Source organism: Scyliorhinus torazame, chromosome 26 (assembly GCF_047496885.1).
Source record: "Scyliorhinus torazame isolate Kashiwa2021f chromosome 26, sScyTor2.1, whole genome shotgun sequence".
Lineage (NCBI taxonomy): Eukaryota > Metazoa > Chordata > Chondrichthyes > Carcharhiniformes > Scyliorhinidae > Scyliorhinus > Scyliorhinus torazame.
The window spans coordinates 17831011-17858521 of record NC_092732.1 but is presented as its reverse complement, the minus strand read 5'-3'; the positions used below and the strand labels follow the sequence as shown (position 1 = coordinate 17858521).

At 44.0% G+C, this 27511-nt stretch overlaps 2 protein-coding genes across 4 annotated transcripts in view; both read left to right on the top strand.

Annotated features, from left to right (window-relative positions):
• LOC140402906 (immunoglobulin superfamily member 1-like) overlaps positions 1-12432 on the top strand; it is a 36104-nt gene extending 23672 nt beyond the window's left edge. For all 3 annotated transcript variants that reach the window (XM_072490541.1, XM_072490542.1, XM_072490540.1), the window contains 3 exons: positions 609-905; positions 5774-6073; positions 8500-12432. In XM_072490541.1, coding sequence (XP_072346642.1) covers positions 609-905; positions 5774-6073; positions 8500-8591 — 689 coding nt within the window. In that variant the 3' untranslated portion in view covers positions 8592-12432. The remainder of the gene's footprint in view (positions 1-608; positions 906-5773; positions 6074-8499) is intronic.
• Positions 12433-23109: 10677 nt separating this feature from the next.
• LOC140402843 (immunoglobulin kappa light chain-like) lies at positions 23110-27083 on the top strand. The gene is made up of 4 exons (XM_072490466.1): positions 23110-23245; positions 23530-23862; positions 23953-24282; positions 27049-27083. Exons 1-4 carry the CDS (start codon positions 23197-23199, stop codon positions 27081-27083), a joined length of 747 nt encoding a protein of 248 aa, XP_072346567.1. The 5' UTR covers positions 23110-23196.
• The last annotated feature ends 428 nt before the right edge of the window (positions 27084-27511 follow it).

Genomic DNA, 27511 nt, shown 5'->3' with positions numbered 1-27511 from the left:
ACATGGACACCGAGATCGCTCTGCTCATCCACACTGCCAAGAATCTTACCATTAGCCCAGGACTCAGTCTTCCTGTTATGCCTTCCAAAATGTATCACCTCACACTTTTCTGCATTAAACTCCATTTGCCACCTCTCAGCCCAGCGCTGCAGCTTATCTATGTCCCTCTGTAACTTGTAACATCCTTCCGCACTGTCCACAGCTCAACCGACATTTAGTGTCATCTGCAAATTTACTCACCCATCCTTCTTAGTAGAAAGGGCCTCGATTCTCTGGAGTTCAATAACAAGGAGAGAATTTATGATTGGACACAGATAATATTACGTGCTATGTTTATGGGGGTCGATGATAAAATGATCCTTGCCTCCACCCTCCCTATATCTGGCCAAAGAGCACAGATCAAGGGCGATGCAGGGCGGGGGTGCGCGTCAGGTATGGTCAACCGGTCACTTCGGACTGAGGCAAGTGGCGTTGACATCCACACTCTTGGTAGTAGTTTTAGCAATCTTCTCTGCAATCGCTCCAGGGGCATTGTCCTTTGCCTCCTGTATGTATTTCCATATTGTAACAGTAGTTCTCATCAACTTCTTCTGTTGTATTTGTTGTAGATGAACTTCCAAAACCCACAATTTCTGTAGAGCCAGTGTCTCATGTGTTTACAGTAGGGGAGCGAGTTAGCATTAACTGTACCAGCAGCCACAGAAGCCACATCTCAAACTTGTATCGGGAACAGAAGCAGCCTACCTACAGCTATAATATGTCAGAATTCGAGCGGAGTATCATCTTCACGATCAAGGAGCTCACCCCACAGGATGCCGGGACCTACAGTTGCAGTTTTGTGAAAGCGGTGAAAGGGACAGAATATGAGACGCCCCGTAGTGACACTGTGACTTTCAATGTGACCGGTAAGTGCTTCATCCTTGAATGAAGCTCTCACGCAGAATTCGCAGAAATCGAACATTTAGCGAGAGCACGCTGTATTATAATAATATTAACAAATGTTCGCTGCACGTAATATCTGTCTCGCACAGGTGTTTGCTGATTATCTCCCTCTGTGATGTTAGGCTCACTGAGTGTTTCCATCATTTTCTGTTTTTACCCTACAATCTCTGCATTGCTTCTCTTCAGAACATAAGCGGATTAAACGAAGGGTGACATCTGGTATAATTGCCTCAGTTTCCACACTTTGAGTCAACTCCTTTATTTCCCTCACCATTTCCAGTCTCTTTTAGGGCAGCACGGTAGCACAAGCGGATAACACTGTGGCTTCACAGCTCCAGGGTCCCAGGTTCGATTCCCCGCTGGGTCACTGTCTGTGTGCAGTCTGCACGTTCTCCCCATGTCTGCGTGGATTTCCTCTGGGTGCTCCGGTTTCCTCCCATAGTCCAAAGACGAGCAGGTTAGGTGGATTGGTCATGCTAAATTGTCCTTAGTGTCCAAAAAGGTTAGGAGGGTTACGGGGATAGGGTGGAAGTGATGGCTTAAGTGGATCGGTGCAGACTCGATGGGCCGAATGGCCTCCTTCAGAGTTAAAATTTCTGTATTCTTTGTTCTGAACAAAATGGCAGCGTCCCCTTCTCTTTGGCCTTCTTCCCAATCTTGCATGACGTTTCTGTGTCATGCAATATTGATCTGCAAATCTGCCCCTCTCTCAACCATGTCTAAGTGACAGCAATTAAGGCATTCCCACATGTTTTCCATTGATCGAAATAAATTCCGTCCAATTTTGCCGAACTCCATTGTAACTAAAGTAGTCTCGACATTCTATGCTTTCCTGACTCTCTTGATGTCTCTTCCACTTTTGCTGTTCCTGTCCCCAGGCTGATCCTTCTTTCACGATCCCAGGCCCTTGCAACATTAGTGTGAATAACATATACTTGCTTGAGAAAGAATGCAACCAGAAACACCACAAGGCTGATTCCTCCAACAGGAAGGCTGTTCTGTGACGTGGAGTTGTGTAGATCGCTTTTATATTCAATAGGGGATATCCGGGGGGGAGTGATGATGTTATACAAAACCCCAGTTATACCCACCTGGAGTACTGTGAGCAGTTCTTGGCATCACATTTTGGAATGAATAGTTTGGCCAACGTACGTTTATCAAAATTATTCCTGGATTGCAGGGTTTATGACTGTAATCAGTCATAACTGATGACTGATCAGGAACTTAAAATAGACCTGATTCTGCGAGAACGTATGAGGTTAAGTGATAATCTGATCGATATATTCAATATATCAACAGGGAAAGACAGGGTAGAGAAAGATAAACTATTTCCACTGGTTGGTGATTGTAAGACTAGGGAGTAGTCTAGAAGTAAGGCTGGGCCATCCAGGAGAGATGTTCGGAAGAATCTCTTCCATCAAAGTTTGGTCGCAGTTTGGAACTCTCTCTTACAATCAGTTGTTGAAGTCAGATTTGCTGTTAACTTTAAATCCGAGACAGATATATTTTGTGTTCAGCAACCATATCGAAGGACATGGCCAAAGACAAGAATGTGGCCATTGAATTGCTAGACAGTCTAGATGGGCTGAATGGCCTATTCATGTTCCTATATTCACACAGTCTAAGTGTTCTGCGATTTCGTACTGAGGCTGGGATGAAGCTTTGCACTATGACGGTTGTGAGTAGTCTCTCTCACAGCGAACTGTCGATGCTGATTCATTGAGTCGCTCAGAGATTGTGAGGTCCATCGATTATCTGAGTTCTGAAGTATACACGGGATGTTGGAGATAGTGTGGAAGTTTTGACCAATTGGATGATTCGCCATGCTATTCTTGAATGATGGAACGTTTAGATTAGAACGGACTCCTCCTGTTCCAACATTTCACCGGATGCAGTTTAACATTATTATAGTACGCTTAATCCAATGGGATAACCTAATGTCTGGCAGTATTTTCAACTCCTGATGTTAATCTGAATAACAAGGAATGAAGGATGGGCAATGGAGATTAGAACCCATTGGGATTTCAAACAAGGGCCAGGTCCTCCCGGTTCCACTGCTAATTTAGCTCCAGCGTGCTCTCATCATTTCTGATATCAAATGAATTGATTCTCTGCCGGAGTAAAATAGGGAAATACTTGCCTTAATGGCTGCTGTGCTGTTCACCTGGTTTAAATTAAGGTGTGTTTGCATAGTTATAGCGCGTTTCTCAACGGGATGCCACCCAAAAACTGTGATCAGTCAGAGCAGCACACGTGATGGCCAATGTGTGCGCAGAAAACTGCCACAATCGGAAGATAGGAGATCACATCACTCGTGACTGAAATAAACTTACCAGCTCGAGGAGACATGAGAACAGGGGGAAATAAAAGATGGGGTAGACCGTTCTGCCCTTCAAGCCCGCTGCCCCATTCAGCGTATCCCTGATGCTTGTTACAAAGTACAGTAAGAAGTCTTACAGCACCAGGTTAAAGTCCAACTGGTTTGTTTCAAACACTAGCTTTCGGAGCACTGGTCCTTCCTCAGGTGAAGGAAGGAGCAGTTGTAGCTTATAGTATTAACATGGAAGCATAGAAAATAGGTGCCGGAGGAGGTCATTCGGCCGTTCGAGTATGCTCCGCCATTCATTATGATAATTGTAATAAGTCTTAGAACACCAGGTTAAAGTCCAACAGGTTTGTTCCAAACACTAGCTTTCGGAGCATTGCTCCTTCCTCGGGTGAATTAACTTCTTACTGTGCTCATCCCAGTCCAACGCTGGCATCTCCACATCATTATAATCATGGCTAACCATCCAACTCAATAGACTCATCCCGTATCCCACCCAAATCTGTTGACCCCCTTCGCCCCAGGTGTTATATCTAACTGCGTTTTGAAAACATACATAGTTTTGGCCTCAACTACATCCTGTGGTAAACAATTCAACAGGCTCATCAGCCTTTCGGTGAAGACATTTCTCTTCATCGCTGTTGTAAATGTCCACCCCGTATCCTCAGACTGTGACCCCTGGTTCTGGACACATCACCCGTCGGGGACATCCCGCATCTACCCTGCCTAATCCTGTTCGAATTTTATAGGTTTCTATGTGATTCCTCCCATTCATCTGAACTCCATGGAAGACAATCCTAGCCAATTCAATCTTTCCTCATACGTTAGTCCCACCACCCCAAGAATCAGCTTGGTTAGCCTTTGCTGCACTCCCTCTCGACAACGAACGCCCTTCCTCAGTTAAGGTGACGAAAACTGCACACACGATTCCAGGTGTGGCCTCACCAAGGCCCTGTATAATTGTAGCAAGACATCCCTGCTTCTATACTCGAATTCTCTCGCAAGGGTTGCCAGTATACGATTTGCTTTATTTACTGCCGACTGTACCTGCATGTTTACCTTAAGTTACTGGTTTCCTGGTCTCGTTGGACTTCCCCCTCGCTATAAGTTTGGCCATTCAGATAACATTTACTGCCAAAATAGATAACCTCGCATGTATCAACATTATACTGCATCTACCAATAATTTGCCGACTAACTCTAACTTGTCTAAATCACACTGAAGGACCTTCCGCACAGCTCACCCTCCCATCCAACTTGGAATCATATACAATTTCGAGATATTACATGTTGTTTCCATGAATCATTGATGTACATACTGAATACCTGGGGCCCTTGGACTGATCCTTGCGGGACGCCATTTGTCACAGCCTGCCAATTTGAAAAAGACCCGTTAACTTCGACCCTTTGTTTCTTGGCTGCCAACCATTTTTCAATTCATCCCAATACACTACTCCAAATATCGTGCACTTCAATTTCACACACTGATGTCTTATGCGGGATTTGTCAAAAGTCATCTGGAAGTCCAAATGTACCACACCCATTGGCTTCCCCCTTGTCAACTCTTTTAATTGCATCCTGGAATGCCAAAGACGATGCTACTCCTGGTGGATACGTTAGAGAGCAGAATATGTTAATTACAGAGCAAAAATCGGCGCTCTGTTAAAGCAAAACTTTAGAACAAGTGACAGTTGGCGTTGGGACAGAAAATGGATTTTGAAAGTCGGATGAAAAAGGAGGTTCAAGATGGAGGATAGAGTTCATAATTTGAAGTTGCTGAATTCCGTGTTGAGTTTAGAATTCCAAGTGCGTAATTAGACGATGAGGTGCTGCCCCTGCAGTTTTTATGGAGCTTTACTGGAGCATTCCAGCAGACCAAGGACAGATATGTTGTAACGAGAGAAGTTTGATGAATTGAAGTGGCAAGCAACAGCATGGTCACGGTAATGTTTGCCGACCGAACAAGGTGTTCCTGAAAGCAGGCAGCTCGTCTGCGTTGGAGACCACATTCGGAACAGGGGTTACTGTCGTTCAATTGAAGGAGATGTACGTGAAATGTTGTTTCACCTGAAAAGCATCTTTGGGACTTTGAACTGCGAAGGAGGAGAAGGAAAAGAGGTGGGGAGGAGCAGGAAAACATAGCACCTTCTGCGATCACATGGAAATGTACTGGGCAGGGGATGGCAGGGGGTTGGGGGTGGGGGGTAATCGAGGAATCGCCCAGGGCATCAAGGAGACAGTCGTCGGTGACATTGTATGTGAGGGGGAGATGTTTATGGTAGTGGTATTATGCTTGAGTTGTTTGGAATGGCGGACGAAGATACGTTGAATAGCTGGACTGGTGGAGCAAAACGGGCAGGCGATATCGAACTATCAAAAGTAATTGAATACAAAATATACCATATGTGCCCACCTTCTCGATATTTTTTCATGCCCATCATTATATGGTTCGATGACTCTTCCAATGTACTGTTACCTATTGATGCCTGAATTTGTTTAATTCCAGAGAAGCTCCCCAGAGCCACGATTTCTGTCGACCCAACCTCTGGTGTGGTCAGCAGAGGAAAGCCCATTCGATTGACTTGCATAGGCGCTATTCTGCCCTCTGGTGGGCGATTTTACTTCTACCGTGATGATAACAAGAAGGGAACATTGGATGTATCCGGCGCTGTGCACGCTGCCTCCTTCATCGTCAATGACATGGTTAACACTGGGAAATGGAACTACACCTGTGGCTATGCGAGAATTGTACAGCAGATAGCTTATCACGCACCCCGCAGCATAGCGGTGCAGGTGACTATGGCAGGTGAGTGACTTGCAATAATGATCTGGGCAATGATCTAGAAACACAATGTCGGTTTTCACAGGAAAACATAATATATAGGATTCTTCGAACCCTAGATCCAAATTCAGCATTCAACGCGATCAGGGATGTTCTTCCGTACCAGCAACATAGTCTCGCCTCGTTCAATATCGATCACGGCTTTACTGCCTAGAAGTCTATCTATCTCCTTCTTGAATAGATTCGGTGGCATCGCCTCCATTGCCTTCGGTGGTAGAGAATCCACAAGTTAACCAGCCACCTCTGCGTCATACGTGACTCCGCGTTGTCAGTTCGAAGACATTTTGTTGTCTTCGGTCCTCCAATATGTGTGTCGTTGGAACGACCAGCATTTCTGTCTCATCCATAACTGCCTGATTCAGAAGGTGGTGTAGAGTAGTTTTCTTGAATGCTGCACTCCATGTGGTTTGGGAAAACCCCACATTAACATTCTGGAGGGAGTCCTATAATATTGGCCCCGCGGCAGTATATGGAGTGCGATAGGGCTCCAGCCAGAATGGAGTCTGACCTAGCGAGACAATTTCCAACGCTCGTGGTCCAATGCACCTTCAGTTAATACAGCCAGGCACATTGATGCATCTTTACCGCTATGTCCACTTCCAGAACATCACCATGCCTGCTCAAACGCAATCGCTTGAAGTGTATTTGTTTCAATGCAAGTAGTATATAGTGGCTAAGCAGCTGAACATAGAACATTTATTATAGCTTGGCATTATGATGTTGTGGGATTCACAGAAACATGGTTAAAGGAAGGGGATGATTGGTAGCTGAAATTTGGAGGATACAGATGATTTAGAAGAGATAGCTTGGACTTCTGTTGCTTGGAGCGTACATAAACGATTGGAGGGAAATGTAGCCAGAGTGATTAGTAATTTCGCGGACGACACCACGGTTGATGGGGTGGCAGATAGTATCGAGGATTGTCAAAAGCTACTGCAGGACATACATAGTTTGGAGACTTAGGTAGTGAAATGGCAAATGGAATTTAATTCGGACAAATGTGAGTTCATGCATTTTGGTAGGGCTAACATAGAGGGGAAGTATAGAGTAGAAGAGCAGGAATATAGATAGTCAGGGAGATCTGGGAGTGCAGGTCCACAGATCCTTGAGGTGGCAACACAAGTGGACCGGGCAGTCAAGAACACAAATGACTTCATTAGACTGGGCATCGAGTATAAAAGCTGCCAAGTCATGCTACGAGTATATAGAACCGCACTTGTAATACTGAGCAAAATCCTGGTCACCACAATACAAGAATGAGGTGGAGGCTTTGGAGAGGGTGCAGGCGAGGTTTACCAGGAGGCTGCCTAGTCGGTTGGGTGTTAGCTATTTCAGAGGCTAAATAGACTCGGACAGTTTGAATTCGAAAGACGAAGGTCGGGGTTGATCTAGATCTACACGATTAGGAGGTGCATGGATAGAGTGGATGGGCTGGCACTCTTTCCCAGGGTGGAGGGGTCAATCACCAGGGGCCAACGTTCAGTGGGGATATGCGAGGCAGGTGTTCTTTAGGCAGAACGCGTTGCCACGGGAAATTATGGAAGCAGATACATGAACGGCGTTCAAAAGGCATCTTGCAAACATATGGATAGGGCGTGGAGAGAGGGATACGGCACAAAGGAGTGCTAAGGGTTTTGGCAAAGGTTGGTATCTTGACCGGTACAGGCTCGCAGGGCCGAAGAGCCTGTTCCTGTGCTGTATTGCTCTTTGTATCACACAACTCGCCCATGTCTCAGTGCATCTGATATAGACACCATCGTGTCTGCATTTTTGCTTTCCCCAAGCTTGAGAATTCTAACACTTCCTAAATTGACCACCACCTTCCAGCCCATGTAAACTTCACCTCATCAAGAATACCAGCTGGCCCATACCATAACCCGCAAGGATAAACCCTTGGAGATAGTTGCTCGACATTGCCTCTAACACCAGCAGCATCTCAGTCCTAAAACGTTCCTCATTCAGCTCAAATGGGACCATTTCCTCGCCGCGCCCTAAATTTAAACCACTCACAGCCACTGAAATTTCCATTTGCCCTTTGAAGTCGCCACATTGACTCTCGACGTCTCCCTATCGACACGTCGATACTCATTCTCCTGATTAAATCACTGCATCGTGTCATTCCCGCAGCCTTAAACCCGTACCCTCCCCCACGGTGTCGGCACTGCATCAATCCCTGTCTCTTCAACATCTCCCGATTTCCAGCGCTCCACCATTGGCGTCCATTCCATCACTCCGGAGGCCTTTAAGCTCTGCAATTCAGTCCTTTAACCTTTTCTGTCTCTGTCTCTTTCTGAGCTACACAGGGGGTGAGGTGAGCGGACCTTTATTGGTATTTATAACGCTGCACCAGAATTGTCTATTAATATTCTAACCTCTTTATAATTTTCTAGAATTTAATGGAACATCAAATACATTCCCAACTCGTTTGTGTCTCGCCGCAATTCTCCTGCTTGGGATTGTTCTTATTCTCGGGATGGAGTGAGAAAAGTTGCAACTGTATGGCTGAGTTGGCTCCAATGATTCAGATTGGAATTAAATCAATTACAAGTCAATTTCACTGTAAATGTAATGCTATCACCGTGTATTAATTTATGATTAAATATTAACAATGTGATCAGGACTGTCCTGATGCTATTTCCCAAGGAACAGTATAAGACTGGTCTTTCATATATGAGGCATAAAACATGCAATTAATTTTGCTCTCCTTGACAGAGAGGGCGCGATATAGAAACATCAATAAGTGTTGGCTGTTGGCAGAGGAGTATAAAATGGCGTGAGTGGTGGGAGCAAGAGATGTTTCCAAATTCATAGTTTCACTAGGTTAATGATTAAGTGATCCAGAGTAATGCTCTGGGACATGTATGTGACTTCCACGATGTCAGCTGGTGGAATTAAAATTTAAATTGTAACTAATCAATTGCATGCATAACCACCATTGAAAATCCACCTGCTTCACTCATGAGCAATGGAGACGGATATTTGCCATTCATACATGACATACATGATGAATGAAGAGAGATGACTTGATAGAGGTGGACAAGTTGAAGAGATGAATGGATAGGGTGGATAGCCAAAGACTTGTCCTCAGGGCGGAAATGGCTGTCACGAGGGGACATAATTTTAAAGTGATTCGAGGAAGGTATAAGGGCTGTCAGAAGTCGGTTCTTGACACAGAAAGTGGTGGATGCGTGGAATGCACTGCCATCTGGGGTGGTGAAGCCTGAATCATTAGGATCATTAAAGCGACTCTTGGACAGACACATGGAGAGTAGTAAAATTGAAGGGGTGTAGGTTAAGGCCTGTACAGTGCTGTACCGTTCTATGTCCCATGTTCTGTACCTGGTGTGGCCTACATGTGACGACCGACGACGTTTTCCTTCTCCAATCTTTGTTTCTTTTTGCGTCGTAACCCTCTCTAAGTACAATAAAAGCACAGTTTGAATTGAAAGCCCCACGCAAATGAATTTAACTAGGATGTTGCTTTTCTTTTACAGGACCACTAAAAATAAACCCACTTCATTATTTCTAATATTCAACAATGCAAACCTAGATCCCCTAACACCACCCTTGTTATTCTTACAAATCATCCAGCGATTTGGCTGACTCGTAATGGACCTCCACAAAGGTCGAAGAGAACATTGAGTTCAGAGACAATAGGACAGCAAATGCTGGCCTTGACAGCGATACCCTCATCCCATGAACGAATGAGAATAGAAGTGATGACAAATGCAGGGCAATTAAATCTTGCAGGGCAATCATTTGCCACTAATCGATGATTCAGTTACTTGATATTTTCAAAACTACGTGCAATAGCGACATTCCCCATTGCCACCACCGAGATTTTGTAAACGTGGTCATTACATGTAACTGCACCACAAAGTACAAGTGGCGTCAACGCTGCACAACATCTGGAGCTCATTCGATCAAAACTACTGCATCTAGATAATAGTTTGGACCATGCGCAACACGAAGGCCAGCACAGACACACTGATCTAATCGGCGTTCATCGTCATTTTCTCCCAATCTGGCAAAGTCAATAATCGTTTGACCGGAAGTCATATCTATGAATTATAACTATTAACATCGAATGAGTGATTAACTGGTCCGGGCAGTGGGGAGCTAAGCTCAGACAGTATGTTTGAGAGGTACAGATCAAGACGTAAATAACAAAGTAAAACTTGAGCATTGGATCTTATGGTCTTATAGATGAAGGAAGAACACGCTTCTGGTTCGCAAGAGGGCATGTTGAAAGTTTTGCTTTGCATCATCTTGACAGGATACCAACACAAATGTCCAGAGTCTGTTCCATGACGTCAAAGATAGAACCTAGCATAGTTCGATGGCATTTAATCGTTGCCATACATAGAGTGTGTGTTAAGTTTCCCACAAGAGTTTGTTCTAAAACATCAATATCAGGATGATGCTCAGAAAAATCACACAATCTTAAAAGAAACACTTGTAATAATGAGTGGATATTTTCTAGACTTTGCTTTCAAAGAGATTATTTTAGTTATTATGTGATTGAAAGATAGTCAGAAATTCTATATAGGTGCGTTGGGGTCAAAAACATGAAATCGATCTGACCAGTTAACCAATTGCCTAAAGCAAAATTTCACGTCGAGGCGTGTGAAAACTGGTCAGATGATTACAGACCGAAAATTAAATGCCCTCGGGAAAATCTATTACATATCAATGCCACGAAGAAGTCAATGACAGCCTATTAATGACGTGAACAACCTATCATTCACTTTCCATTTTCTGGATGATGTTACGGATGCTCTATCGGTCAGCAAGAGATTGCAATGTCAATATCGTGCAATTACATGTCGTTTTAATCAGAATCAGTGTAGACTCGGTGGGCTGAATGGCCTCCGCCTGCACTGAAGGAATTCTCTAATTCTCCGATTCCAACGGCATTTACCATGTCACAAATCAGAATTATCGAGCTTGTATGTCAATTGTCTGCACACAACTATCTTAAAATGTGTTATAAATTATGTCGGGGTGTGTGTTTTGTCGAAGTTTTGTGAAGGGGAGGTCGTGTCTCACGAACGTGATAGAGTTTTTCGAAGGGATCACAAAGATGATTGATGCAGGTAGGGCAGTGGATGTTGTCTATGTGGACTTCAGTAAAGCCTTTGACAAGGTGCCTCATGGTAGTCTGGTACAAAAGGTGAAGTCACATGGGATTAGGCGTGAGCTGGCAAGGTAGATACAGAACTGGCTAGGTCACAGAAGTTAGAGAGTAGCAATGGAAGGGTGCTTTTCTATTTGGAGGGCTGTGACCAGTGGTGTTCCGCAAGGATCAGTGCTGGGACCTTTGCTGTTTGTAGTATATATAAATGATTTGGAGGAAAATGTAATTGGTCTGATTAGTAAGTTTGCAGACGAGACAAAGGTTAGTGGAATTGAGGATAGCGACGAGGACTTTCAGAGGATAAAGCAGGATTTAGATCGTTTGGAGACTTGGGCGGAGAGATGGCAGATGGATTTTAATCCGGACAAATGTGAGGTAATGCATTTTTGGAAGGTCTAATCGAGGTAGGGAATATACAATGAATAGTAGAACCCTCAAGATTATTGAAAGTCAGGAGGATCGAGGTGTACAGATCCACAGGGGCAACACAGGTGGAGAAGGTAGTCAAGAAGGCATACGGCATGCTTGCCTTTATTGGCCAGGGCATTCAGTATAAGAATTGGCAAGTCATGTTGCAGCTGTATAGAACCTTAGTTAGGCAACACTTGGAGTATAGTGTTCAATTCTGGTCGCCACACTACCAGAAGGATGTGGGGGCTTCAGAGAGGGTGAAGAAGAGATTTACTAGGATGTTTCCTGGTATGTAGGGCATTAGCTATGAGGAGCGGTTGAATAAACACGGTTTGTTCGCCCTGGAACGACGGTGGTTGAGGGGCGACCTGATAGAGGTCGACAAAATTATGAGTGGCATAGACAGAGTCGATAGTAAGAGGCTTTTCCCCAGGGTAGAGGGCTCAATTAATAGGGGGCATAGGTTTAAGGTGGGAGTGGCAAGGTTTAGACTAGATGTACGAGGCAAGTCTTTTACACAGAGGGTAGTGGGTGCCTTGAATTCTCTGCCGGGGGAGGTGGTGGAAGCAGGGACGATGGTGACTTTTAAGGGGTAAACACATGATTAGGATGGGAATAGAGGGATACGGACCCAGGAAGTGTAGAAGATATTAGTTTAGAAGGGCATCATGGTCGGCACAGGCTTGGAGGGCCGAAGAGCTTGTTCCTGTGCTGTACTTTTCTTTGTTCTTTGAAATGTTGACAGTCAATTGATGAATAAAAAGAGTCAAACGCCTCTTCTCTTTAAATATAATTTGTGACATAAATGATATAATACCACCACTGCTGGCATCTCGCAAGTACTGCAGGCGCTGGACTTTGTCAGTCTCGGATAAGTTCAGTAACTAACGACGTGGCTACATTCGGGTCCGACTGATGACATTTGGATATCGAACTACATTTAAAGGCATTAGAGTTTGTAGCGGGTTCTCTCGTGGTGCATTCAACCTTTTCTCAACAAATACTAAACATGAACTCTCATATTCGTAGCCCTATGAAGGTATGGTCTAAAGATTATTTCGAATTGCAATGTGCACATTTGGTAAAATTGTTGTAATCCCCCTGTCAAATATTGCCAATGTTCAATCCTGTACAGTAGATCCTGGGAAATTATGTTTACATAGTTCCAAGTGAATATGATCAATTTCACGCCGTATTCTTTGTGCTGGGAATAAATGCTGAATCCAGAGACTCTATATGCACAATACTTACATTCAAGTCGTCACGCTTTTATTCACATTGTGTCAGTTCTGGAGCGCAATAAATTGGAGCTGTTATTCTGCAATCCTGTACGTTGTGGTGAAGCACTGAGAGACCAATTCAGTTCGAATCCAAATGCATTACTTTGAAGTCTTGCCCCCAATCCCCCTGCCATTTTCCCGCCAGCTAAAAACCTCAAAACAGCGAAAACAGAATTGTCAAGGAAGTTTAACTTTCATCAATCAATATGGATTCCAGTGAAACATGTTCCTGGAAGAAACAGATAAAGATTAACCGACACAGGGAAGTGGAATATTCCTGATCGCACAGTTTGGTTAATGTAATTCCAAATGTGATTTGTGATTTTGATTTATGATACCACACACGCATAAACAGACGTGAGTATACACGTGCACATACATAGTGCACACACATGGTGTCATCACTCACACGCAAACAATGCACCCAGGCGGATACACATCGACGCACTGAGGCACCTGCACACACAGACACACACACACACATTCCCACCGGTAGAAAACAGAGAGCGTGAATGTCAATACCACTACAGTCATTCAGGGACTTCAATAGAAGCAGAGGATTAGCAAAATGTGAATTCACTGTGAGTTTTTTTAGTGACATTAGATAATGTAATATATCGCAATAGCTCAGGGTGGAAATTAACTTGTTGATTTATCGCCTGTCTGTACCCGTGAATAAATATTACATTTAGCATGTTGTACAGGTTCATTTGTATGATAGTGCAAATTATCTGAGAGAACACGAGTGAAAGCGTATAACACAGACTGACATTCTCTGAGTAAAGAGTAGAGAGTGACGTAGTCATTTGTTTTTCTGGCTTGGGGGTGGGAGTGCGGGGGGGAGGGAGAGTTCGAGAAGCTGAAGCTTCGATCTGAACAGGCTCCTATTTTCTCTGAACAACTGAACTGGGAGTTTGGGGTGAGGGACCGTGACTGCAGCTTTCTCCCGTCCTAGGAGCTAAGGGTCGCTCTCCTGTTGCTCCTGCCAGTGTCAGATCTTACCCATACATTTCACGCAATCCTTTTGGCTCTTGCCAAAAATCTGTACCAGCAGGTTCCTGCCCACGTTTAAAAAAACAAATCATATGATTTTTAAAAGGCAGAATTAACTCTTCATAAATGGAGAATTGACAGAAATTCTGACCAAACTACCAACAGTAGGTGATTTGAAAAGAAAGAATACTTAAGAAAACGTTATGCCAGCGTCAGAGCGGCGCAAATTCCGAAGGTCGTCCGGAATACAACAGCTGGGACCGAAAATAAATTCGTAAAGCAAAGAATCGAGGGGGAACTGATAGCCTGACGGAAGTGGATTCCGGAAATAATCATACCAAATTTAACTAAATCATTTAAGAATAACATGCACAGTGCTGGCGTGCTTTTTTCCTATGGGTGCCGCATAAACACCGCCTCTCTGAAGTCTTCTGTCCTGACAACACAGTGTGGCAGCAGGCCGTTTCCCCTGACAACACAACACAACATGGCTGCCGGCCGTTTCCTCTGACAACAAAACATGGCCGCCGACAGACTTCCGTGACAACAAAACATGGCCACCTACCGTTACCCCTGACAACACAACATGGCCGCCAACTCTCACCCCTGACGACACAACATGGCCGCCGACCGACTGCCCTGATAACACAACGTGGCCGCCGAAACTTCCCTGAGAACAAAACATGGCCGTCGACCATCACCTCTGTAAAAGAAACATGGCCGCCGATCGTGACTCCTGACAACACAACATGACCGCTGACCGATTACCCTGACAACTAAACATGCCCCCCGACCGTATCCGCTATAATGCACCATGGCCGCGACAGTATCCCCTGACAACTCAACATGATCGCCGACCGTCTCCCTTGCAAGACAACATAGCCGGCGGCCGTTTCAGTGACAAGGTTTCCTCGGGGACTGCAAGATGACCGCTAGCAGGAGTGGGCTGATGGGCTACTCGTACAAATGTTAAAATATATGCCCTGTGGCTGCTTGAAATAGCATTGTATTTCCATAAATTCTCTTAATTCCAAATTTAGAATCAGCTATGATCCGGAGTGGTGGTTTTAAATTGTGCTTTAAAAAGAATATATTTTTATGTATATATATTAACCATTTACAGATGTGGGCGTTGCTGTTTAGGCCAACATTTATTGTCCATCAGAAGGTGGTGGTGAGCTGGCTTCTTGAACCGCTACAATCGTTGCGGTGTAAATCGACTGTGAGAGAGTTCTCCCAACATTTGCACTAGCACCCACACGTCAGTAAAGTGGACTTTGCTGGCTTTGCAGTTGTTTTGTCCGGTCCCTGGTTCGATGCCGGATGGTCGGATTTCATCCCCCTTTTATGTTTTTGTAGCGGTACAATGCAACTGAATGGCTTTCTCGGCCATTTCAGTAGGCATTTAAGAGCCAACCACATTTTTCTGGGTCTGGAGTCACGCCAGACCTGGTAAGGACGGAAGATTCCCTTCCATAAAGGAATTTTGTTAACCTGGTGGGTTGTATGACAGTTAAAATAATTTCATGGTCATCATTAAACTTCTAATAATAATATTTTTTCGTGTGGGAATAGATTGATACGGACCCTGGAAGTGGAGAAGATTTTAGTTTAGACGGGCAGCATGGCTGGCGCAGGCTGGGATGGCCGAATGGCCTGTTCCAGTGCTGCGCGTTTCTTTGTTCTTTGTTTGTTCTTTGGGTCACGCATCGGATTACATTAACACTGCAATGAAGTTAATGTGAAAATACTCTAGTTGCCATATTACGGCAATGTTTGGGTATACAGAGGGTGAATTCAGAATGTCCAATTCACCTCACAAGCAATTCTTTCGGGACTTGCGGGAGGAAACCGGAGCACTCGGAGGAAACCCATGCAGACCCGGAGAGAACGTGCAGACTCCACACAGGCAGTGACATAAGGCGGGATTGCAACCCGGACCGCTGGTACTGTGAAGCAGTAGTGGTAATCACGGTGCTGAATTTCAGATGTGTTATTGAATTTAAATTCCAACACGTGCCAGTTCATTATCCCGGGTCTGTGACTTACTGGTCCAGGTCAATATCACTATGCCACCTCCTCCCCCTAAATTCACAAATACTAAATAGGCACGTACTTCCTGTCAGTAGAGAGTTGATTTGCATATATTTTCAATTCGTCAGACTTTTTTTTCTTATAACATATTAAACTGCAGGAACAGAAAAATTCAATGGTTTTAAAGGAAAAATCTTTAGTCAACTTGCCAGCATGCCACGCCATAAATCTAATAAAAATGTTCGGATTCCTTTCCTCATTCACTGTTTTCAGCTTTTTAGAATCGGAAAGCATATTTTGATCAAATCAATGCCACAATGAATTAAATGCTCTTTATTTTTACAAAGATATTCTTCCAGTTTCGTTGAAGTCGATGCTAATCTTTGTCAGCTTGGATGTTTCAGATTCTGTGACTTTTCTCCTTTTTTAAAATGATGTCTTCCACCCGTACCATTTGCTTGTGCTCCCAAGCTCTGGACGAGCGATTTCCGAAAGCTGCAATGTTCTATTATGTTTGACACATGCTCTCGTTGAACGAGAGTTCCATCCCAGTCCACGGGATTTCTGGTACCAGGAAAATAATCAGGGCTCTCGATGGAAAGCACATTCCATAGTGGACGCCAAGAAATGGCAATCTTCGTTTATCAACAGGAATGGGTTTCATACTTCAAATGCTCTGTTGACGTGTGATCTACAAAAGAGGATGCTCAGTATAAATACAATGAAACGGTGATGTGACCTTCGTCTTTGAAAACTCATTGTTACATACCTGGACACGACAACAAGACGAGGAATTGCAGGATGGTGCAAGTGGCCTTCCTGTTGATTCCCGTTTCCCTATTTCTTTATTTTTGTTGTTGTCACTTTCATCCTTGGACAAATCTCTTTAAGTCGAGCAAGGGAAATTAGGAAAGTTACCAAAGAGAACACTCTGCTGGCTTTGCATTGCAGAACCAAGACTTTCGGAGGGATCGGTGGGACTTGGTTCGATAGTTTGGCTGGTGGTCGAGGGATTCGACATGAGGCCGTGTTCTGCCCGATAAGAGGCGGCGATTGGGAGAATTTTTCGACAGCCGGAAAAGGGAAAGGAGGTTAGAGACCTGGACTCAGAGAAAATAGATCTACTCGCTCTCTCTCCGTCGCGTTCCCTGCAGGGAAGTTGATGTATTTCTGAAACTACGAAGACCTGAACGAATACAAAGCGAAAACCTCGAACTGACAGCCGAAACCGCAGGAAGAGACTTTTCTTTTTACATTTCTTATTATTTGTACACCCAATGTTTCTCCTCTGTATTTGTTTGCTTGCCTTGTGTGTCTTCAGAGTCTGGAGGTGAGTTAACGATTTGGGCGGGGGGGGGGGGTGCGGGGGTGTCAAGTATTAGATCATAGTTAACCTGTTGTATTCACTGCATAGTTAGTCATGTTTCTTGTTATTAATAAAGTTAACTGTTTTTGAATTTTACATACCCGATGACGTAAATTATTGGGCAATCAAAGGCCAAAGACTTCGGTGTTTTTCTAAGAATTATTTATTAATTTCAATTGTGTTTAGCCTTCGGGGCAAATGGGGATGTAATTGTAATCTGGGACACTATCCCAGAGGGTAGTAACAATGGTCACTGGATCGTTATGTGGATATCTACTGGCAATCGGGCTTCTAACTCATCCCTGAGGATGGACAATAAAGCAGAAGAACGATACAACTGGTGACACGTACCAATATATCAGGTAGTGGAGAGGACAACTGGTTTTTAGAAGTCTTGTGTTCGATGACTGGACATGTCAGGAGGCACGTTCCAGTATGCATCTGAGAAAGCCGAAAACACTGCTGTAGCATTTTGCACATTGCACACATTTGCCCTTCAGAAAGACTCAATATTTAACCGGAAGATGACCTGCGACCATAACGGAAGAGCTGGGGCTGGGGGTGGAGTTGGGGTGGGGGGGGGGGGGGGGGATGCTGGGGGGGTGGACTGGCACCATAACGCAAACATACCCCCTGGAGCAGTTGCTTAAGCCCAGGCTCCAGTTGGCGCAAGGGCAGGTCGAAACCCCCTGACAGCTGCTGCTTTTGGACACTGAGTTTGAAAATTAACGCTATTTTCAAATTCTCCCCATCCTTCCTCCCCTTTCCTTCCTTCCCTTCCGTCCCCCCATCCAGCCACGTATTTACGAAAGAATATGAAAACAGAACCGCTGTGTTGATATTTTAAAAGTGACCGTTGGGTCAAAGTAAAACAAAGGTCATTGAACAAAATTAGCAAAAGATGATTTGGTTGATAAACTAAATGTGTTACACAGCGGCTAACGTTACACGATGAGTTAAATGTTAACGTTATACCAAAGCTTTGTATTTATTACATTATTTTTGTTCATAAACCTTTTCCATTAAACTTTCCGGACAGTTACAACTATCTCTTTGCAACATCAAAATACCTCATTTGAATATAAGATAATTGCAAAAGACTAATATAATTGAAGTAAACACGACATAAATGTTCTAATGATGAACACAAATCACAAAGAAAAGGGTTGCCATCAAACACATCAAGTCTGTGGACTGCCCCACCCAACTTCATAATAACATGCATAACATGATGAGATAGAGTTAGCAGTGTTGGACAGTGAGTAGAGGATCCTTAATTGCTGCTGTTCCCCGTAAACATAAGGTAACCCTTCTGGCTCTTCATCTTGCCCAGCAGCATCCATCTCTGAACTAGGTGGCTCCTGACTAGAGGGTGCAGCAGCATTTGTCTTAAATAATTGAGAATCTCGCGAAGAGACTCGAATCACTGTCTCAGATAATGTCGGTGGAATGAACTATAGTTGCGATGTCTCAGAAGTTCATGCAACTGCTGAGAAATGTGGATGTGTTGAGCACTGACCTCAACTAAGGGTTCAAACTCATGGGAGACGACATTCAAGCATCATCTTGAGCCCTTGCACTTATCCTCAGGCGTCTCCATTTCAACACGAAGAGGTGATGAATAGAACAGTACAGCACAGAACAGGCCCTTCGGCCCTCGATGTTGTGCCGAACTTTGTCCGAAACCAAGATCAAGCTATCCCACTCCCTGTCATTCTGATGTGCTCCATGTGCCTATCCAAGAACCGCTTGAAAGTTCCTAAAGTATCCGACTCCACTCTCACAGCAGGCAGTCCATTCCAAACCCTAACCACTCTCTGGATAAAGAACCTACCTCGGACCTACCTCCCACCATGAATCTTGTAGTTAAGCTCCCTTGTAACAGCTACATCCACCCGAGGAAATAGTCTCTGAACGTCCACTCTATCTATCCCCCTCATTATCTTATAAACCTCTATTCAGTCGCCTGTCATCCTCCTCCAATCCAAAGAGAAAAGCCTTAGCTCCCTCAACCTTTCCTCATAAAACCTATCCTGCAAACCAAGCAGCATCCTGGTAAATCTCCTTTGCACCCTTTCCAATGCTTCCACATCCTTTCTATAGTGAGGTGACCAGGCCTGCACACAATACTCCAAATGTGGTCTCACCAGGATCATGTACAGTTGCAGCATAACCTCGCGGTTCTTAAACTCAAGCCCCCTGTAATAAACGCTAACACACTATAGGCTCTATCCACTTGAGTGGCAACGTTCAGAGATCTGTGGACATGAACCCCAAATCTCTCTGTTCCTCCACATTCCTCAGAACCCTGCCGTTGACCCTGTGTAACCAAGTCATCAGTGACATCATCACCTGTACGATGTGGAAGTTGCCATTCAGGACGACTGGGCTCTTCCAGGGCCAATGCCACAGACTCCTCGCCTCCTGAATCCGAACTTTCTTCCTCCAGCACATGCCATCATTGGCCTTCCCTCCTCCACCATTGCATCTCCCTGAGCAACAATTTCCAAATGAATATTATCAGTTGACTGCAAGGCTTCCGCGTGCTGAACTGTAGTTTTAGTCCTGCTCTGCTATGGCATCCTCGCGTCCAATAAGTCTCCTGCAGGCATTTCTGCTGCCGCCAGTAACATTACCCCTGCTGTGATCGTGACATCTGCGAAAACACAACTATTTATTAATTTAATGAACTGTCATCTTGATGCTTTTATTTGTCCCTTGATTCAGCCCAAAATATTTACGGCCACTTGTTGCAAGATTTGACAGATACAACCGTTGCCGAACTCACTCGGTCTGCTAAGAGAGAGATCATTTACGTACGCCAGTCCCTCTGCAGAAAGTGAACGGTCGTGGGCGTGATGTGACTGCCTTGCCTACAGAATGAAATGAAAATAGATACATACCTAGATAGATAGAAGATAGGAGCAGGAGGAGCCTTCTTTTCGGGCCTGCTCCGCCATTCATAACGATCATGGCTGATCATCCAACTGAATATCCTAATCCTATTTTTTCCCATAGCCATTTATCCCATTCTCCCCAGGTGCTATGTCCAGCCGCCTCTTGAATATACTCAAAATTTAAGCATCAGCTACTTCCTGTGGCGATGAAATCCACAGGCTCACCATTCTTTGTGTGAAGAAATGTCTCCTTATCATTGTCCGAAATAGTTTACCCTGAATCCTCAGGCTGTGACCTCTGGTTCTGGACACACCCATCATTGGTAACATTATCCCTGCATCGACCCTGTTAGAATGTTATAAGTCTCTTAAAGTTTCTTTTAAAATTCGTCCTGTCATGTCCCGAAGCAAAGAGACAGCTGAAACCCTGTGTTCTGGGGAGGAGAGGGGAGTGGGACGGGTAAGGGGCGGGGGATTTATTTTTACATAACCGCACTTATGACCAGAGCAGTACCATTTCATGTGACAATAAATGAAATCAATCAATCAATCATTTCCAAGCTAATAGCATTAGCTATGCCATCTGGACTGCTCATGAAGGGGGAATATTATTTAAAGATGTCCTTCTTATTGCATGTTCATTGTACCTACATTTTATGACACATCGAAAGATTGTTAATCATTGATTGTGGTAAGTCATAGCCTATCCGATCTTACTGCTTTTTTGACACCTCAGAACATTAGCAAGCATTAGCAAAAGAAGATTGCATTTGGAAACATCAAACTCTGACTCAGCAGAACAGCCATTGTTCCCCTTCGACATCATAGCAATCAGAATGCTTTTAATTGTTAACAATACGGTCTTGATTATGATATATACACACCCTGGCTGAACAGGTCTCAGAATCCTTTTGAAGATACAATGGAACGCACCGAAGCATAAATATTCTGGTCGTGTTGTATTGGATGAACTAGTTAGGACATAGATCTAAATACAGTGCAAATTATACTGGCCAGCTATAGAAAATGGGTCAGTTACACATTTTTCATTCAAATTTCTCAAGTAAAGCAAACGAGTATTCAAAATCAACTCACGTTAAACAAATGTTTCTTAAAAACCAGTCCGCTAAACAACAGTCCTGACCTCACAGGCTGTTTAATGACTGCAGAATGACAATGACGTGTCGAACCGGATCAGCTTGGCAGTTATCGCAAAGAAGCAAACTGTTTCGTCTTAAACGAGAAAACACATTTGGAACTGCCGATGTGAAAAAAAAACATTCGTGTTTTGGGATTGCATTGCTGAAAAATTACCTACTTATGGCCAAAGCAGCGAAACACGTGGGGCAAATTCTCCACAACACTCCTCAGGAGCGCATTTCAAGCAATCTTCAGGATAATGACGAGGAATGCAAGTTGGGACAAAATACTGAGTTCATGCGTCTTTCATATGAGGAACCTTGGAGCATGATTTTCCAGTCGAATAGGTTCTTAGTTGAGCAGACGGCGTTGCGCTTCAACGTAGGTCTGAACTCGTCATCAGAAGTGCATGACCTGGGCATTCACCTGAAGAAGCAGCAGCGCTCCGAAAGCTAGTGACATCGAAACAAATCTGTTGGACTTTAACCTGGTGTTGTAAGACCTCTTACTCTTCTCACCCCAATCCAACGTCGGCATCTCCGCATCCTGGAATAACAAGAGAGAGAGTCAGTCGAGCCTGCACCGTCAAACGGGTGTTCGCAGTAAAGAGGCCCACTGGCTGTGACCATGCCTGTCTACTGTCGACCATAGAGTGACGGCTTGCTCACAGCCCATTCAGCAGCGTGCAAGAGTACAAGGGCAGAAATAGTTGTCAAGATTCTAACCACTTTAGGCCGGTGATGGAAAATTATTTGAGCCAGTACCTCTCAGTGGTTTTCCTGTTTTTACAGTGGAAGTGCTTCGCATTCAGAATTGCCTGCAGATGTTACACAATGGCACAGAACTAGAAACCGCAAGCAGAAGTAAGTGTGCCGCCCAGTTTTGATGCAACTTGTAAAGACCAGGCTGGTGTAATATTCACCTCATTTAAAGTCTCTCATAAATGTGACTGCAGCTCCAGGTCACTCAGCAATGCCCATTTTGAAGAAAATGCGCACGTCCCACTCGTGATGTATTCCTAGAATTTGTGTCTCACAGTAAATGCTGCGTACAATATATATCCACACGCAACACTGCCATAACGCACTGAGGCTGCTAGCACACATTTCAATTCTATCCACGCACAATTCGTCCAACAGGTTTCCAGTATCTATGTACACAGTTCGTGTCATTAATTGTGAAGATCATCTCTTCAGAATAGTCATACAGTGGACAATTACATTCCCGTCTTAATTCCTAGCGATAATCATGAAAATCCATTGGTCTATCGTCCAGAAGGACAAGGCACCACACGCATAGAAACAGCACCGCCTGAAAGCTCCCCTACCTGCCAGTGTCAAAGCTGAATTGGAACTGCATTGCATTTGCTTCACTGTCAGGGTGTAACATTCTTGGAACTCACTCAATCATAGCACTGTCACTGTAGGACATGGGCTGCCATTTTTGATGAAGGCACCTCATCACCACCGGTCAAGGGCCCCATCGGGATGGTTAGCACACCCGCCAGTAGCTCACATTCTGAGAATTAATTAAACACTATCTTCAATAGACACCAGACATTCACATGATTGATATGCTATGTAAACCTCTAAATGATAGCCCAGTCAGCCTCTCCATCTATATTTGGCCGCCTAACCACTGTGAAGCGCAGACGGTGACCAAAGTATGTCAAATGTATGTGGTCTTCGACAGGATACTGCACCCCATGTTTCGTAATTGTTTCCACCGCATCTGAAAGTGGAGCAATTCACTGGGACTGAGCTCAGGTCAGTCTGCGACCATTCAGCCTGCAGAAGCAAACTAGTGAAATCACCTATATCAAGATATCCATGGAATCTTTACGCCTCTTCCTGATTTTCCAACTCCTGCGGGTTTATGGTGAGTAAGTGACGCCTAGGAATGTTATACTGGAATCAGCCAAAATCAGGCTTTGTAGCTCTCAAAATGTGACCCAGTGATCGGATGAAAGGGATGGACCAGGTAGTTTAATTCATTTTTATGTTTCTTATTTTCAAGGGAAGAAAAGGTCAATTGGAGAATAAATGCAACCAAGAATAATGAACGACATTAATGAGATTGTTTTTAAATTACAGGGAACGTTCTTCCAACATTTGCTTCCTCTATCCCGATAATTAGTAGTGATGTGACAATTATCTTTCTAGTTACAGAATCCGAGACCTCTCTTTGTCAGACCCCCTTCCCAATGACAGCTGAAGTCGGCGAGACGGTGTATTTAGCCTGTCACCACATTTACGAAGTGGAATTGGAAGCTACCTATTTCTGGTACAGGCAACGTGTGGGCGAAATCCCGAAACTAATCGATATCCCAGCCTGTGAGGGGAAAGATTGTAATTTCAGTTTAAAAAAAGGCAACAACAAACATGAATTGATAATGGAACTTCGCAATGTCCAGGTGAATGACTCGGGTTCCTATTACTGTGCTGATAAAGATGGCTACGCACCCCTCCAGAATGCAGCTACACTATTGGTTGGAGGTAAGAGAACAAGTTAAATGAATTGAGATCGTGAGCAACGTTATCATTTTGTGTAAATTAACTGTTAATTTTGCCCCTTTATCGGTCCAGAAATTTCCACCAACAAGACGGCTCTGCTGGTTCTCGTTCCGCCCAGTGAACTGAATTTAACGGAAACCATCCCCTTGGTGTGCTTGATCAGTGGAGTTTCTTCCAGCCAGATTGTTGTTTTCTGGAATATTTCCGGCCTGGTCACCGAGGGTCTGAGTGATCCCGGTCCAATGGAGGCGGACGGAACCTACAGCATCCGAAATCACATCATGGTGTCTACGGAAACATGGACAAACGGCAGTAGATGCACGTGTGTTGTTCAATTGGGGCCCCACGGCAAAACATTGGGAAAGAGCGTGTCGTTCGCCAAAGAATCAGGAACATGGACAGGTCAGTGCGTGATCTGTGAAATTGCGAATTGCGTTTAAACTCAGTTGGATTAAATATTTAGATTTTAGGCATCTTCAGAAACCATGTATATCGTTGGTGAGGTTGGGTATGTGTGTGTGTACGTTAGGTTGTTAAATCGGTTACATTAAAACAGGATTCGCTCTGCCCAGAACAGGTTGGTGTCTGGTAATAACTTCCTTGTTTGCCCTTATATTTCTGAAAATATCCCAGACGTATTGAGCGATGCACGCAACACGATTTCATTTGGCCGATCCTTCCTCGGCTTTCTCTTTGAGTGTGTTCTGCTTTTCGGACCGCCATTTTGCCATAACCCTGTGATCACTTGTCATTCAAGTCAACTTGTGATTTCCCTTTTGAAAGATATAATTGAATCTTTTTCCACCGCTGTTTTCAGGCAGTATAACTTGTAATTGAGTTGAGGTTGCTTCTGCACTACAGGCGCCTTTAGGCAAAGATAAATCCAAACAGGAGGTTACATGGACGAGTGTGCTGAGAAACACAACCTATTCAGTTTCCCCTTTTAGCGCCGGAAGCTTATTTGTCAATGGACAACTGCCTCAAATCCTTTTTTTGAAAGTTTGATTTGCTTTCTGATAATAGTAACCTTATATCGCATTCTTGATCAGCTACGATCCTAGGGATTTGCGTAATAGGGTGGATGGTGTTTTGTTCCTTTGTTCATCGATTAACCTCAGAAAATGAAGCTTTACAGAATTGGGATTGGAACAAATTGTTCTATTGAGCACGAGTGAAATAAATGAGGGGCAACTGGGGATCTACCTGCACAAATAGTTGAAGATGGAAGACAGGTAATAACTCACAGAGGATCCTGGACTTTCGAAATAACGACTCTGGGTCCATATAATGAACCAATGAGCAACGTTTCAACCTGTTCAGTTACAAACACGGTGAATGTTCAGATCAATGTGAGCGTATTGCGGAAAGAAAACAAGTAGCTGATGCTAAACCTTTGAATATATTCTCGAGGATGGCTAGATATAGCACTTGTGGAGAATAGAATCAAAGGCTATCGGGAGAAAGCAGGATTAGGCTATTGAGTCAGATGATCAGCCATGTTCGTGATGAATGGCGGAGCAGGCTCGAAGGGCAAAAAGGCCTCCTCCTGCTCCTATCTTCTTTGTATCTATGTAAAGCATTGATGAATATGGCCCACAGGTTGATCAACTTCAGTGAAATTAATAGATTTGAGAAACTGGAGCTTTTTTCTTTACATAAGGGAAGGTTGAGAGGAGAATTGATTAATGTGTTGAAAATAACTAGTTTCCTGGACGGAGCAGATAGGACTAAACCATTTTCAATCGCAAAGGGACAGAGAACCATAGGTGGTGGGTCAAATAAACTGACAGAAAAGCGTCAGCGACAGGTTGATAATCACTTCTGGGAAGCGAGTAGTTACGATCCGAAATGCAAAATCTGTGATTGTACTTGAGGCAGATACACTCGAAGTTGACAACAGCGAAGCAGAAACTTATTTGAAATGAAATAGTAATTCACAATCGAGTGGAAAGACAGAGAAATGGGATTAAGTGAGTTGGTCTAGCAGAGTGACGGCGAATGGGCTGAATGACTTCCGGTTGGGCTGTAATCATTCGGTGACTACATAAAGCTTTGCAGATAGAAGGAGTAACTGAAATGGCTTCTGAAGGTCCTAAAATGCGTTAATGCCTTCATTAATTGGGGAAACGTGCTAGGGAATTAGGGTGAGGGTAAATTAATCACTGGTTGGCCATGTTTGCAGCGTTGACTTCAGCTGCCGGCACTATTTTCTTTGAGACGCATGGCCTCAGAGAGAATGTGGAGTAGAATTATGAGAATGGCACCCCGGGAATGAGTAATATTAGTTAATGTGGAGAGAAGGTAAAAGCAGGGATTCTTCTTCTTCGAGTAGACAATAAGAGGTTCACTCGAATTGTTCAGAATCCTGATTTTTATCGGCTGGAGGGAAAATAAAGAGAAACACGTTCCACGTAAAAACTAGGGTGGCACGTATTGAAGATTATTGGTTAAAAAAATGTGACCAGATCATTTTTTCCCACTGTGGGGTTTGTGATCTGGAACACAATTAAAAGCTATGTGAGCAGATTCAATAGACAGTTTCAAAAGAAGAATGGGACTTATTCTCCATTGGGATCAGTTTGGAAGGTTATGGGTGAAAGAGAAGATGGAGTGTGGCAAACAATGAGCGACAACAGGAACGGCGAACCGACTAGGTTCTGTCTGGGTATTATCATTCAATGATTCAGATTTGAAACAAGACGTTTCTATGATGTTTTCATCATACCTACTGTGCTGTGGATATGGCACAACGCTGATAGTGTTGTCAGTTCCATTGTATTAACTCGCAAAGATTGCGCAATTGATTTCATTCTGTCTGTTGACTTATCGGTCAGAATGATTTCATTTTCATTGACCTCCGAGTTTGTGACTCCAACGTTTTATCTTGGTCACGTTCGCCTTCTGAGAATCCCTGTAAAGAATGATTTGAACAATGGCAATGGCTAATCGGTTTTTTTTATAGCATGGTGCAGTCTGTCGCTTCCTGTTGGTGTTCCTGTCCTGGTGATACTGGTTCTACTCTTGATTCTTATTTCCATTTGGCTTCGTAAAAGTGGCAGATCCGGTGAGGATTAATAGTTACCAGGAACATTTTAATACTTGTTTACCAACTGAAGTTCCTCCTCGTACGTTTTGATTAGCTAGTTATATGTATGTTTTTTCTTTCAGGGGGCAGAGGCAGAGAATGCCAGAATGAAAGGTGAGTCACAAAATAAGTTACTAAGTGGATTACCGACCCAAGTTCTTTGTTTTGCAAGGTGTTAAACCTATTTCAAATAATGATTACAAAAGTATCTGCCAGTATTTTCAAAGAGCTACAAAAAAAAAACAGCGGAAGAGGCCCATCGGCCCATCGAGTCTGCACCGACACAGGATCTAAGCACCTAATCCCCTTTGTCAGCATTTGGTCCAAAGCTTTCAAAGTTATCAGGTTTGCAAGTGCTCAGCGACAAATATTTTAAAGGCAACACACCCCGACCACACTTGCAGGCAGTGCATTCCAGACCGTCGCCACTCTCTGGGTAACAAGGTTTTCCCTCAAATCTCCTTTAACCCTCCTGCCACTCACTTTGAACTTGTATCCTCTCGTGGCTGTCTCTTCATCTAAAAGGAACAGCTGCTCCCTGCACAC

What these genes read in the sequence shown, in the direction of transcription:
- LOC140402843 (XM_072490466.1), top strand. Translation starts at nt 23,197, where the DNA reads ATGGAATCTTTACGCCTCTTCCTGATTTTCCAACTCCTGCGGGTTTAT. An exon ending in CCAACTCCTGCGGGTTTATG is followed by an intron (nt 23,246 to 23,529) that starts GTGAGTAAGTGA and finishes TTATCTTTCTAG; the next exon opens with TTACAGAATCCGAGACCTCT. An exon ending in AGAATCAGGAACATGGACAG is followed by an intron (nt 24,283 to 27,048) that starts GTCAGTGCGTGA and finishes TTTTTCTTTCAG; the next exon opens with GGGGCAGAGGCAGAGAATGC.